We start from the raw sequence: 14,541 nt of genomic DNA on the forward strand, positions 1-14,541 counted from the left end.
CAACACTGGCTCTTACAGCCGACTCATTCGCGAACGACCCATCACTACAGGCAGGCAGGGCAGACAGCAGTCCCTTCCAGCTCCTACCTCAGAACGCTTTTCTTGGCTTGTGTGGAGGTGAGTGGTGACGAACAGAAAGACTAAGACAGTGCCTCGAGTTTACAGCTAATTACCCGAAAGACAAAACAAATAGTTAACTTGTGTCTCGCTAACATGCACGAGCTACTAGCTTATGTAATAAGTTAGCTATAAGGTTTAGCTGAGGCATCATCATGGCCCTACAGGCTAATGTAGCCTACTGTACTTAATGGAGACACTCCAGGTGAACAGCTACGTTAAAATCTGTCAAATAACGTCTTCCCAATCGCCACATTAATATGCAAATTAGGCGTTAACTAACTAAATAAAATGTGCATACATTTGACAAGGCACTGCAGGTGAACAGGATAAACCAAAGTAACTGAAACATATCAGCACAGAACTTCCCCAGTTAGGGTTAGGGTCTTCCCTCCTTAAATGTTAGGTTTAAATATGTAGATTAATTTAGAAGAAATCTACAGATGCAGCCTAAAACAAATACCATCTAAATGTTTATTTCAAGAGGAAAAGACATGGAAGCAAAATATACCAAAAAATGAAAAGAAGTGTCCAGCATTAAACAGTAACTTCATCATTTTGATCATAGGCTCCTCATCTTATAAGTTTTTTTCCTGTAAACATAAAAAAAAAAAGTACATGAAATTCATCAACAGACCAAATATAAAACTCAAACACCATTTTAAAAAGAATTGGCTTTGGTGAATATATTGCATGAATAGAAAGAGCGTCCCATGCATACTAATTAAACTGGACTTACTTACCTTTCTTACTGTACTGATGTCTCCTCTCCTCTTTAGTCCCCCTTCTCAGATCCAGGACCGGATTCTCCGCAGCGTTGCACGGCAGTGGGAGTGTCACCGAAAACTGCCCATTTCTGTGACGTCCCGTTGTGTTCCGGTTTCCCGTTTCCTGTACGGGACTCTCACACCGCTTCAAAACACAACGCGGAGTCTGATCCACGCGCACGCTTTTCTTGTTGAATCTGTCTCTATATTAGGCTATACATGTGTATATATTTAGGTGATTCTTGTTTTGTATATAACCTTAGCCCAATAAGTAAGGTAAGGAAATTTGTGTTTGGTAGATTATTTCTCTGTGGTAACAATGCTTGTTGGCAATAAATCTTGGAACTGTTGGAAAGCCTGTTTAGTTCCCTTACAAATGGTGGCCCAGTTGTAAGGAACATGCATTTGTGGGATGAGCAGCAGCGCTGAGTATGTGGGTTGCGCCCATGAAAAATTTGCCAAATCTTCTCCGCCATTGCCAAACAGGTTACTTTGCTGTTGCTATGGACACTTGTTTTGAGCTTTGGTGCCCCCAGGTGCTGCCAATCAGGCGCCTGATTGGCAGCACCTGGGTTACCAATCAGGCGCCTGATTGGCAGCACCTGGGGTTACCAATCAGGCGCCTGATTGGCAGCACCTGTGAGCATGGGCCCCACTACTGTTAGTACAGCTACAGTCTGATCTAATGTATCACATGTACATTAGATTTTTTTTTCCAAGTAAAAGCCAGTATGCTGATTTTACAAACACCGGGGACACAAACAGCCTCTTCCTTTAGGTTTATTAAAGACTAGTTGTTAATGGATTGAATCCTATTCTGTGCTGTACCCGTCACGCTACAGGGCCCAGCTGTCCCAGTGGAAGTTTAAGCTCTCTGAGCCGAATCGGAGGACACCGTCCCGGTGGTAAGAGTTCACCACGAAGCCGTGTTAATGTGTTGTAATTTGTACCATGATTTATCTTTCCATCAAAAGCTGAAGAGCCTTAAAAACAGCCGGTGTTTGTCTCCCAGGTTCCCTTCAGAAACGGGAGGGGAGGACGGCGTGCCGCGCTGCAGCGGCTGCTGCCGTACATCAAAAACGGTTGGTGATTCCATGGTGTACGTTGACATCCGGTGGCGAGGTTGAGGCGTTACACTTGGGGCATTTGTGGCCGAATGAACAGTCAGTTACAGTCAAAAAAACTAAATGTTTGATGATTATTAAACAGGACTCATTTTTTATTTAAAGGGAAGAAAACGTCTACCCATCAAGCAACCGTTCAAAGTAGGGCAAGCTTTGAAAAAATTAAACACAATGGCAAATATTCCTAAATTCAATTTTTTTTTTTGGAATTACCTTGTGGACACAACTGAACATAAATATTAAAACATAAAGGTAGATTGCATAATGTAAAATCTACATTGGCAATACAGAAGAATTTATAACTATGCAAACACTGGGAGTTTGGAAAGAGAGATACAAATGGGTTTGAATCAGTAAAATCATCAATGCAAAGCAAAAAAGGAACATGCTGATCAAATGTCATTTTGTCCCTTTCAATAAAATTTAGTGCTTACATTTTCTGTTGTGTCACTTGTGCCAGACAGGAAACACAACTGTTGGTCCATAAAGCTCTCTCCTTTTTTGACAAAATAATACAAAGACAGCATAACCCATGTACAGTAGACTGGATATCCCCATACTCCCAATGCAGATACAAGCAGGCATCTGTTTTAGAGCTTGGTGTAAATAAACGTGAAAGATATAAAAATGAGCGTTGTTCACAGTAGTAATGTACTTTTATTTTTGTTTTTAAACCAACTATATATTTTTTTGCCTGGTGTCACACACAATCCAAAAGTATCTTCGCTCTGCATTGGGGTTTTACTACCATGATGTAGCTGTGTGTACACTGCAGCAGTACTGCAGATAGATATGATGATAAATCCACGTGTAGAATGGGAATTTTTAGGGTTACATGCTAACTGCGGTACGTGAAAACATTGAGCACCAAAAGTATAAACACAGGGTAAGTGCCTGAGTTTGTGGCGTTAAATCAGGGGTGTCAAACCTACGGCCCGTGAGCCAGAACCGGCCCGCCAATAGGGTCCGATCAGGCCCACTGGATGACTTTGCAAAGTGTAAAAAAATTGCAGGGAAGGAATTAATTCCAAATCCACATTTACCACTTTAATCTTAGAAATTCAGAGTTTTTTCTCGGATTAATACCCCTCTCACCCGGGGTCCGTAACATAAGTTTTTTTTTCTTACAGTAGCAGAAGCAACTTGCTGGTTGTCAACATCTCTGGTCCGCTTGAGATCAAATTAGGGGTCCGTAACATAATTTTTTTTTCTTACAGTAGCAGAAGCAACTTGCTGGTTGCCAACATCTCTGGTCCGCTTGAGATCAAATTAGGGGTATGTGGCCCATGAACTAAAATGAGTTTAACAACCCTGAGTTAAATTACTGTACTGCACACCGATAACGATGATGTCAGTTTACCAGTAATGCATACAGCACAATTCTTCTCTATGATTTGGTCATATTAAGATGATAAGAGGAATGTTAAGAGTAACCCCTTGTATTGAGGTAAACACACAGTTATGACATTATGTTTTTTGGTGAAAGGATCATAAAGGCTCATCTGTATCCGCAATCAGGGGTTTTCCAAAATAATATGAACATTTGTCGTGCTGTATAATGTGTCTGATAAAGGTGTACAGCCTTGTGTATTAATTTAACAGAATTGCATTAAAAGGAAAAGATAATGGTAACATGAATTTAAAGATAATTTTTAGGCCCATTAATCGTTCTAAAAAACACACACACGCACACGTACGTTCCTAATGATTTTTAAAGTGCTCGTATTATGCTCATTTTCAGGTTCATAATTGTATTTAGAGGTTGTACCAGAATAGGTTTACATGGTTTAATTTTCAAAAAACACCATCTTTTTGTTGTACTGCAGATTGCTGCAGCTCCTCTTTTCACCCTGTGTGTTGCGCTCTCTGTTTTAGCTACAGAGTGAGGCATCTCACTTCTGTTCCATCTTTGTTGGGAGTCGCACATGCGCAGTAGCTAGGTAAGGACTACTAGCCATTTTCTTTTTCACTTTGTAAACCTATAACGTGCACAAACAAGATATATAACACAATAAAGGAAAGGGGAAAAGCCAAAAAGCATAATATGAGCACTCGAAGACTTCTTGTATAAGTCAAAATATAAAAGCTTCTGGAACTAAAGACAAAAGTGTACACAGCTACGACAGCTACAAATGTAAGGGAAACACTTCTACGCACATAAACTTCTCCTGTTAAACATAAATATTGTAAAGAGTTGTGAGCCCTCTTGTGTGGTATCTGTACGGTTCAGCTTAAGATGAAGCATCCACACAAAACAGTAGCAAACGGGAGGTTTTTAAACTCGGATCCCACAACATACATACTTGTGACAGTTTTTTTCTGTTTCGATGTTGCTTTGAGCACCCGTCAGTTCCATACAGGAACCTAAGGCTGATAGCTCCAATTCATAACGCCTTAGACACAAGCCCAGTCGCCGTAGGTGAAATCAAAGCTTTTAAACACTGGATGGCAGCATCAGATTAATGCATGTGCATCCCGTGCCTGTCACGTTGACGCCAAACTGTAGATTGGAGTCGTGCTCAGGATCTCTCTATTTTACTCTGCCCGTTACAGAACGAGTGTCTAGATTGCAGCTGAAAGCGTCTTAAGTCCGGAGGGGCAGCCAGTGTCCGAGCCCTTCAAAGAACCTCCGTACGCTCACGACGTAGAAGTCGACGTTGTGAGTGAAGTCGGTGCAAATGTTGGAGTACGTGTCCACCAGAGTGCAGTAGAGGGCGGTCCCGCCTATGCTGATCACCACGGTAACCAGACACAGCAGCAGCAGGATCAGACAGGAGTCTCCACCTACCTCATCTACAAGTAAGACAGGGACACATGTAATGTAGCCTTGGATACAGGGAACGTTCCCCCGTGTTTGATAGAAATGTTTACGCAGCAGACGAGTTCAACTGTACCTTGTTCAACGCCGTCCTCTGGCTCACTGAAGCGGACTTTGCGTTTGGAGTTCTGTTTAGTAACAATGTCGCTTGGGGGAGGCAATCCGTCCAGCGACGCTCTCCTCCTCTTCAGAATGGAGACCAGACCCTCTGGGGAGGAACTCTGAAGGAGATGCAGAAACAAGAGAAATGACCACTAATGTTTTCCTATGCTTTTTATATATGTTTTTTGGGGGTCACTCTACCCAGAACCTGATAGGAGGACCGGTACTGTACTACAGTAGTACATTATGGTGTATGTTAAGTATAGTATAGAATAAAATACACTTTACTGTCCCTGAGGGGGAATTTGTTTTGGGCACATTGCTACATGTAACAGAAAAAACCATTCTAAAATCAACATCAAATTAAAATCAACATCAAAACATAAACATAAGATCAACAAAGCATCTCAGGACATAAATGAAGGACACATATGACTGTACAGGCAATACGACATCTATAGTATATTAAAGGTACACGATTTTTTTTGTGTTGGTTATAACATTGCACTTACCAAAGTAATCACTGAGATATCCAAACTAATACCTTAAAATAAGTCCAACAGGGCAACACACACAAACTGCCACACACACTGTAAACAAGCAGGCAGTATAGCAAGATTAGCACTTTTTTTGGGATGTAGAACCGAAAGTGAGCACACCCACAATGTCAGGAATAATTCTTTAATGCATAGGAGAACTGAGTGCACGGACCTACAGTCATGTGAAAAAATTAGGACACCCATGCTTAAGTTGACTAAAAAGAGGAATAAAAAAAATCATCTTTTGAAAATTGATCTTAATGCCTTAATTAAAAAAATGAGGAAAAATCCAATCTTTAAGGACACCAATTTTCTTTGTGAATGAATAATGTATCGTAAATAAATAAATGTTCTTCCTTAAAATACAGGGGGCATAAGTAAGTAAGAAGTAACCTCTATGGGAATTTAACATAGGGGTGTACTCACTTATGAGTGACTTTGTTTCACAGCAAATAACGTTCAGACTAAAGACATTTGTCGCATGTCATAACTAATAGTTATAAGAAAGAATAGAATGTGACATGAAATCCATCACCAAACATAAGCAGTGGCAGGGAGTGAACAGGCTCCATCAGCAGATAATGGGAAACCTTCTGTATGTGTGGTATTAGTCAACAGACGACCAGCAGCGTTTTTAGATGAATTGTAGCTGAGGCAAGTTAACACAGAGCTGCAGAAGCACAGGTGCAACAACACAGAGGCACAACTTCTTCTCTGTGCTGGAGAATGTTTTACTGCAGTTACGCTGTACGGTCAACAGAGGTCAGTAATCAGAGTAATTCCTAACTCTAACCCACCCTAATGAAAAGCCTTTTGACCTGATGCTAATCTGTAAACACACCACAGAGCTGTCAGGCGCATCTGCTGCCATAATATATAGGTCAGTTACTTTTCCTGAGGTCAGTGGGTCAATAGCATGGCCAATATTGCAGTAGTCGTCACATTCAGTCAAGTCTGTATAGAGGCACATTATCTCGAATCAGGATTTTCTGTGTTACCACTGAGGACATTGTGATGTTAAAGTGCTCATATTATGCTCATTTTCAGGTTAATAATTGTATTTAGAGGTTGTACCAGAATAGGTTTACATGGTTTACATTTTTTTTTTAAACATATTTTTGTTGTACTGCACATTGCTGCAGCTCCTCTTTTCACCCTATGTGTTGAGCTCTCTGTTTTAGCTACAGAGTGAGGCATCTCACTGCTGTTCCATCTTTTGTTGGGAGTCGCACATGCACAGTAGCTAGGTAAGGACTACTAGCCAGTCAGAAGCAGAGTATGAGGGCGTGCCACGCTAGCAGCTAGGCGAGCATTATAACGTGTGTTACAAAGTGACGCACGGTCATCATGGAAGTAAAGGCTGGACTACAGTAGAGCTGTTTGGACTCACTTTGTAAACCTACAACATGCACAAAAAAGATATATAACACATTACAAGGGAAAAAGGCAAAAAGCATAATATGAGCACTTTAAAGGGAAATACTGCATGGCTTAAGAAAAGTGTCAGGACAAAGTCATATTTGTGAGTGTGAGCAGAAACGGCTCTGTCAGATGTAAACTCTGGAGCTCCTCCATAGAGAACTGATAAGTCAAAGACTATAGCGGTGACTGTGAGAGCATCCGAGGCAGATTTTATGGTTGTGGGTAAAATTATTTTGAACATTGAAATAAATATTGAAATAAATTTAGTCTCTAAGGGGCAGCTCCAGATTTGTAAATGATCTGGCTTTAGGATACAGTATTTTTTTTTTCTATTTAAACTTTATTTAACCAGGTAGGAATTGATAACAAATTCTCATTTGCAACGACGATCTGGCCAAGACAAAGTGTAAACGTGCGAGACAACATTAAGTTTCACATTAAATACGCAAAATATAAACACACAAAATACAGTAAAGAATCTACCAAAAATACAGTTCTAATATTGAATCAATAAATAGTTTGTGCAATGTAATGTCTAAGTAGTATGGCAATAAAGCAGTACAATACAGTAGTCTTAGTAAATATACTGAGTGTAGTACAGAGTCTCTATACAATTTGTGCAGATGGAGTAGTGCAAAAGAGCATTAAACAAATATTAGATATAACAAGTGAGAATATGCAATGGAGCATACAGTAGATGTTTAAGGTTCCAAGTTACCACTGGAAATGGCTCATCAGCAGCATTCAGGAATATTTTTTATTTGTGATAAAAGTAGTTATCTATATTAGATAGATAGCGATAAAAGTTACGTAATTTAAATACATAACAAGTAAATAAGCAATATTTACTTTCTTTTTTGCTATAGAAATTATGATTATATCAGTGGTTTATTCAAGAATTTGTAATGGAGTTGTGATTTAATATAATTGAAAATACTTTTGATGGAAAGTGTAAGGAGTCTACAGCTATTATAGCGGCTCTGTAAGGCGGTACTTAACAGCAGGGCTTTGAGCTAAATGCTAACACATCTTAGTCTAGGGTGTTAGCATGCTAACATCTGCTAATTTTCACTTAACATAAACTAACTGTGAAGCTGTACTTTGGCACAACAGTGATTTAAGCCTAATGGTCACATTAGCATGCTCACAGTGACTATGCTACCATGTTGATGCAAGTATCATGTTTCCATGGTCACCATTCCTAGAGCCATGCCGATACAAATCCATCCAATATCATGCCACATTTACAGGGAGCCGGCAAAAACAAACAAACTGGAATCTGATACAGGCCACATTTTAAAAGGTAATGTGAACAGCCAAACAAAAAATAGCATCTGAGCAAAAAACTCCAAATTAAACATTAAGACTTGCGGTGTGAACGTAGCCTTATTTTCTGAATAAGTTGTCTGGTGACACAAATTGTGTTTTAATAAAGTGACTGAAATGGAGAAAAGTAAACTTGCTTAGTGCGAAACAAACAAACTCAACAACCCTCATGGAATTTGACTCAACCATTTTCATTGCAAAGTAAAGGAGTCCCACCCATGCCCCACCCCAGTCCATCCTCCCCTGGGTTACATAAGAGCCATGAACCTGACCCCATCAATGCCAAGCCTTCAGCCTGCACTGCTTGTTTGGAATAGCTCGGATTTCATCTCCACCTCTAGGAAGAACTAGACCCCATCATCAGCTCAGTGTTTGAGCCAGCACATGGTGCCTTGGCTCAGGCTCAGCAATCTAGCACATTTGGCAGGGTAAGCATCCCAAGAGTCCCGCTACACCAGTGAGCATGGGTGGAGGTTTTTTGAACATAGAAAAGTTGGCGATGATCTCAAAAAAGGGACAACAGGGTTCATTCATGGGAGTGTCCCAGCAAAGACAAAGAGTTGTGAGCCAGAGAATAGAACTTCTAGAAATGCAGTGACTTTCTGCAAGCAGAAAGTATAATAGACAGTAAAAACAGGAGAGATTTAGAGAGAGGGAGGAAGGAAGGAGAGATACATGCAGGAGATGATACATGGATGGTGGGGAGAAAGGAAAGAAGCCAGGAAGGAAAGATGAGAAAGAGCAAGAGAAGGATACAGCAGGGCAGGAAAAGATTGTTAAACCCTTCCTGTATTCATCACCACAGCTCTCTTTTATACATTCATCTTATATCCAAATCAATGTCTGTTTTGTCACCTCCTCTAGTTATGATAATCAGATGTAAAGGCAGACAAATAGAGTATATGTATGTTTAAACCGTGTAATCCTACCCCCTCTGTGTGGGACAGCTTGGCCAGCTCCTTGTCTGAAGCCTGGGGGACTCCTGTTGGCCACTCCACCTTCACCTCCTCCTCCGGCGTCTCCTCACACGGCTCCTCCTCCTCCTCCTCCTCTTCTACTTCCTGTCCTTCCTCATACGTTTGTTCTTCTTCTGTTTCCTCCTCCTCCTCCTCCTCCCGTTCCTCCTGAGGGCCTGTCTGTGCTAAGGGAAGCTCTGACTCCGAGATCATGCTTTGCTCTTGTTCCTCATCTCGCTGTGTTGTTTCAGGCTTGTTGACTGGCATGTGGGAGAAACACAGCAGATTGGTTATTGATTATGGATTATAACTTAAGCCTTACTTTATGTGAATTTAACAGTGCATGGATACAGAGGTCCACGAGTTGATAAGAAGGTCATGGTGTACATTATACCAGGCATTATAGGCAATTCTGAAAAACCTACCAGTTTATTATATGCCTTGTGTCTTTTCCATTGTCTAAATAAGGAACTGACATGATAAAAAAGAGGTGCATTTTCCAGTCCAGTTTTATAGTCCTGCTCAACAAAACGTAGATACGTTAGAAAAGTTTATAAGTGGTGATAAGATTAATGTTTGTGTTACCAATTTGTGTGTGTGTGTGTGTGTGTGTGTGTATATGTATATGTATATATATATATATATATATATATATATATATATATAGGTCCATAAAGAGGATAAAGGCTGATACTGAATTGATGTTTGGAACTTCATAGGGCTGAGGAGCACAGCATGTCAGGTGTTGCACAATATTTTGCGCATTAATTTAAGAAACTGTTCAGCGCTCCCTTTTTAAAACAGATATATTGTACTTTCTTTCTCAATATTTTTGATTTGTTTGCAGTACTTGCTTTTATCTTACCTTACTTTGTTTATTGCTATCCTACTTGGCAATAGACCAGTTTCTGAACCAGAGTTCTGATTCTGATATGGATTAGCCATGCTAGCGCCGTGGCTCTAGAAATCGCAATGTCGGTCAATCCTACCCTTTGGTCCAGACTGAAATATCTCAACTACTATTGGAGTGATTGCCATGACGTTTTCTACATATATTCATAGTCCCCAGAAGATGAATCCTACTGACTATTAATCTAGCGCCACCAGCAGGTTTCTTTTTTTTTTTTTTTTTTTTTAAATGTCTCCACAACTGTAAAATGGATTGCCATGAGATTCGGTACACATTCATGTCCATTTCTGGATGAATTCTAATCTTTTCACCAAGCGCTATCATCATGTCAACATTTTAATTACTAATGACATTCACACCATCCTCAGCTGAACGTTCTGCTTAGTGCTAATGCAAGCATGCTAACAAGCTAACGTAAGAAAGTGAACATGGTACACCTGTTTAGCATCTGTATTGTAGCATTGCCATTGTGAGCATGTTAGCATGCAGTTATCATTTAGCTCAAAGCAGAGCTTGGTTCTGTATGAACAGTAGCACATGTTTACCTTTGTCAGGACAGGCTTGTAGTGTCTCATTCGTGCTCGGAGCGTCGGTCAGCGTTGCATTCTGCGTGTTCTGTTGAATCAAACATGGTTAGCAATGATTTATCATGTAGGGAAAAGTCTGAAATTGAGATCAATATATAGAGAGGGAAGGCTGACATGTCTTACCTGTTCCACATTGACGGATGGTCTGAGTGATGACCCAAAGAGGAACACGGATAGAGACAAAGGAAAGCCAAGACAGAGGAAGACAAAGAGAGGTACAGAAATGTCATACAAGGTTAATGGTGTTACTAAATAGTTTAAAAAGCCAAAATATTATTCAGGCCTTTCCAGAAGGAGTTGGCCTATGTTATCCGAAATGAAATCCACCTGCATCAAATGACTGTGGGCTGCAATACCATACCACAGAGTCCCAGGATAGGTGGGAGACAACAGCGTCTGGCATGCAGACTTGTGGTATTCATCGGTCTTATGGAAATCCTTTATGCCCTTTCAGAAATATTGATTTCCCCAAATAATTCCCATGTGAGTCCATATCATCAGCGCATCTTCATGCATTATCAATGTGTCGGACTCAGCGTGACCACGTGGGAGACCAATAGTGTGTCACTGTGTGAGCAGCGTTGTGTCAATTACAGTAAAGCAAAATGGCCGCTAAAAGGTTTCCGTCCGACAGCGGTGAAAGTAATGGGAGGAAATGGCCTGAGAGGAATGTGATTAAGAAGCAGAGCTTTTTATATAGGGGAAGTTTGTGCTTGTACTGAGATGTGGGAAACGTTCCTACATGCATCTTTAACGACAAAGAAATGCTGTAGTGTGTAGTATTGAGGCTCAGAACAAGACAAACAATAAAAAGTCTGTTTATGAATTCAGGTTTCGGTCCGCTTCGGAGTGCCTACATTTCATCTGATGCACGTTGTGTTGAGGCCTTGTGGAATACCTGAGGTGTGTCCTGCAGATCTGGCTCAGGGTCTCGATGTGTTTCTGACTGATGCCGTCCGTCTCAGCGGGCAAACTGCTTTCGTCGTTCTTCTTCTCTTTCCACTGGCTCTCTGGGGAACACGTGGAGTACAGTTGCGCACAAAATAAATGCACATATCCATTTTTTTTTTCTCTCAATATTGAACAGTGTTGTATCTTGTGTAGCGAAGATGCGTGGAGGAGGAAATTCGCTTGACACTGTACTTGATCATAAAGGTTTTATTACATCAAGTTTTCAGCATCAATTACGAGTCTTGCAAAACCCGGAGAGTACAAAGCCAATGAACATCCTCTGCCTCTTGCTCTAAAAACCATAGCTTATATTGGGTATGTTTAGGTAACATGTTAGATAACATAGGAACATGTAAGTTAGCAAAGTAAAGGTAAAAGTCCATTGAAGGGGTACCAAAACTAATATACAGTCCCTTGAACCCCCTCAGCCACCAATCACTGATCTCCACTCCAAACATCCCAGCAAAACTCACTCCACTGAGAGGTAAATCATTACCCACTGCGCTACCACAGTGCTCCTGATGACTCTGCACATTTGAGCTTCATACAGAGTTTAAACTTATAGGGCCAGATACCACAACAGACTTACATTTAGGTTTTTGATCACGGATAATGTTGGAGTCATTTTCATTGAAGGCCCAGTGTGGATTGCCATCGTCTACTGTCGCACCGTCGCACTGTGCTTGCTCTTGAGGGAATTACTAGAATTGTTGGGACTTTATTAATTATAGAGTGTGGTCTAGACCTACTCTATCTGTAAAGTGTCTCGAGATAACTCTTGTTATGATTTGATACTATAAATAAAATTGAATTGAATGGAATTAAAGCAGTGGTTCTCAACCTGGGGTTCGGGACCCCCAAGCGGGTTGCAAGATCATTTCAGGGGGGTTGCCACGACTGGAAACGGTTGAGAACCACTGCGCTAAAGGGTGGACAAATTGCCACAGGTGTGTGTGTCTACAGTTTCTTTGACCATGAGTCGGTGTTTGAGTAAGTGGTTTTATTTTGAGAACCCTATTTTGAGAACCTGAGTACCTAGTTCTGTTATGATGTAAAATAAAGGGTATATATATATGACATATCCAACTTAAAGTTTCAGCTTGAACGGTCATCAAGTGACAACATAGGATTCAAAGAGTTTTTATTTATTTATTTTGGGCTTTGCCACCTTTAATTTGACAGGACATCGAGGGGAGAAAGGGGAGAGAGAGTGGGGGAATACATGCAGGAAATTGTCACAGGTCGGACTCGAACCCTGGACCTTTGCGTCGAGGCTTAAACCTCTCCTCTCAGTATATGTGCGCCTGCTCTACCCACTGAACCAACCCGGCCACGGATCCAAAGAGTTTTTAAAGCACGCCATCTACACCGGAGCCCCGCGTACGATAGCGCCCTAAAAACAAATGTGCGCCAACAGATAATGTTAAGATAATGTTTCAGTCCCTCCAGAAAAACGCGATTATGCGATCGCATAATTCAATGCATAATCAGCCAAAGTCCGCATTTTTTCAAATATGGCGCATAAATTGCCGATTTCGGCATAAAATATGCGGGGCTGGATTTCATAATCCCCGCATTTTCGTTGCAAAAAAGTCACATATATCTTAGCAGTAATTGAAAAATTTTGCGTTTACTTCACACAAGAGCAGCCATTTTCCGTTGCCATGGGAACGTTATGACGTGATGTAATTACGCGACATGAACATCATGGAAAAGCAGGGTGTTGGGGGAATCACTTTTTTTCTCTTTTTCATCAAACTGCAGTTTTTGCAAGTTCCCGCAATTTCATCGCATAAAATTACAGAAATATCCTGCATCTTCCATCGCATTTTTTAAGAAAACGTGCCGCATAATCATGGATTTTTGCCCGCAACAATCACAAAAAAACTGCATTTTTCTGGAAGGACTGTTTAACAGAGGGAAGAAACAGATGCATGCAGTACCCCAGTTATCCTGCAGGGCGGCGAGGTTGGAGAGCAGACGTTGGTGGTAGAGTTTCTCCAGCTGGAGGAACTGGATGGCCCACTGGTCTGGTAGCATCGTTAGTTAAAGACACTAACTGAGACTTTCAATTGAAACGTCTCTGAGTAACTACGGTTTAAGTCATTTTTTTCTGGTTATTTCTGTAAAAACACTGGCTTTTATTCACCAGCGGACATATAATGGCAAAAACAGGGATTGTTCCTTACTGATATAACTGAGATTATCAATCGTTAAAGACATAAGATAATAATATGTCGGTCACGTTAAATGACACCACAATCAATTTGTTCTTGCAAACATACAGTATACTTGAATTTAGGAGGCTGATGAGTCATTGTGGTGCACACACCATGCACCTTTTAATAACTAATAAACCAAAATCAATACAAAACACAAGGGCGGCAAAGTAAATGGAACAGAGCCTCAGGTGACCTAGAGGTTAGAAAGATCCTTATAATGAAAAAGGCAATAAGATGAGTGAAACACAGCCTGCTCACTCATTTTATGTCAGCATCAGCTAAACATGTCAAAAGGAAAAGGGCAGCAACAATTACAATATCGTATAGCATCAAGACTAGAGGCAGAGGAAATGACCCATTAGCCAAGATAAATAGGAGTCTAGTTAGTCAGAGAGAGAGGGTGGATTGAGACGGTGCCATACGTACTTTTCCCAAAAATAAAAAAACAAGGCAGCAAAGGAATATACTTACAGTATATCAATGCATTAAAATACACATTCCGTTGTAGTTTGGGATTTGTTATTGAAGTGAAGTACTTTATACTTTATATTTTGGGTCAATTAATGGAACCTGTTTTTGCTGTGGTAATAGATTACACAACGTTTCAGTGTCCACGTTCTGATCATATATAATAGAAACATAAGACAAAAGGAATGAAAAAAACAAGAAAAAAAAAAACCAAAACGTTACTAAACTTATT

The 14,541-nt window shown here is 40.5% G+C and overlaps 1 protein-coding gene and 1 long non-coding RNA gene across 3 annotated transcripts in view; one reads left to right on the forward strand and one right to left on the reverse strand.

The window, feature by feature from the left end:
- LOC120547246 lies at positions 1-4,649 on the forward strand. The gene is made up of 5 exons (XR_005637040.1): positions 1-117; positions 897-1,160; positions 1,727-1,789; positions 1,897-1,966; positions 4,562-4,649. It is a non-coding gene; the product is annotated as an uncharacterized LOC120547246 (long non-coding RNA).
- cnstb (consortin, connexin sorting protein b) overlaps positions 3,978-14,541 on the reverse strand; it is a 25,904-nt gene continuing 15,340 nt past the window's right edge. For both annotated transcript variants that reach the window (XM_039782754.1, XM_039782755.1), the window contains exons 5-11: positions 13,563-13,649; positions 11,567-11,678; positions 10,792-10,813; positions 10,627-10,696; positions 9,145-9,431; positions 4,903-5,047; positions 3,978-4,801 (exon numbers count right to left, since the gene is read on the reverse strand). In XM_039782754.1, coding sequence (XP_039638688.1) covers positions 4,593-4,801; positions 4,903-5,047; positions 9,145-9,431; positions 10,627-10,696; positions 10,792-10,813; positions 11,567-11,678; positions 13,563-13,649 — 932 coding nt within the window. In that variant the 3' untranslated portion in view covers positions 3,978-4,592. The remainder of the gene's footprint in view (positions 4,802-4,902; positions 5,048-9,144; positions 9,432-10,626; positions 10,697-10,791; positions 10,814-11,566; positions 11,679-13,562; positions 13,650-14,541) is intronic.

This window comes from Perca fluviatilis, chromosome 18 (genome assembly GCF_010015445.1).
Source record: "Perca fluviatilis chromosome 18, GENO_Pfluv_1.0, whole genome shotgun sequence".
NCBI classification, from domain to species: Eukaryota; Metazoa; Chordata; class Actinopteri; order Perciformes; family Percidae; genus Perca; species Perca fluviatilis.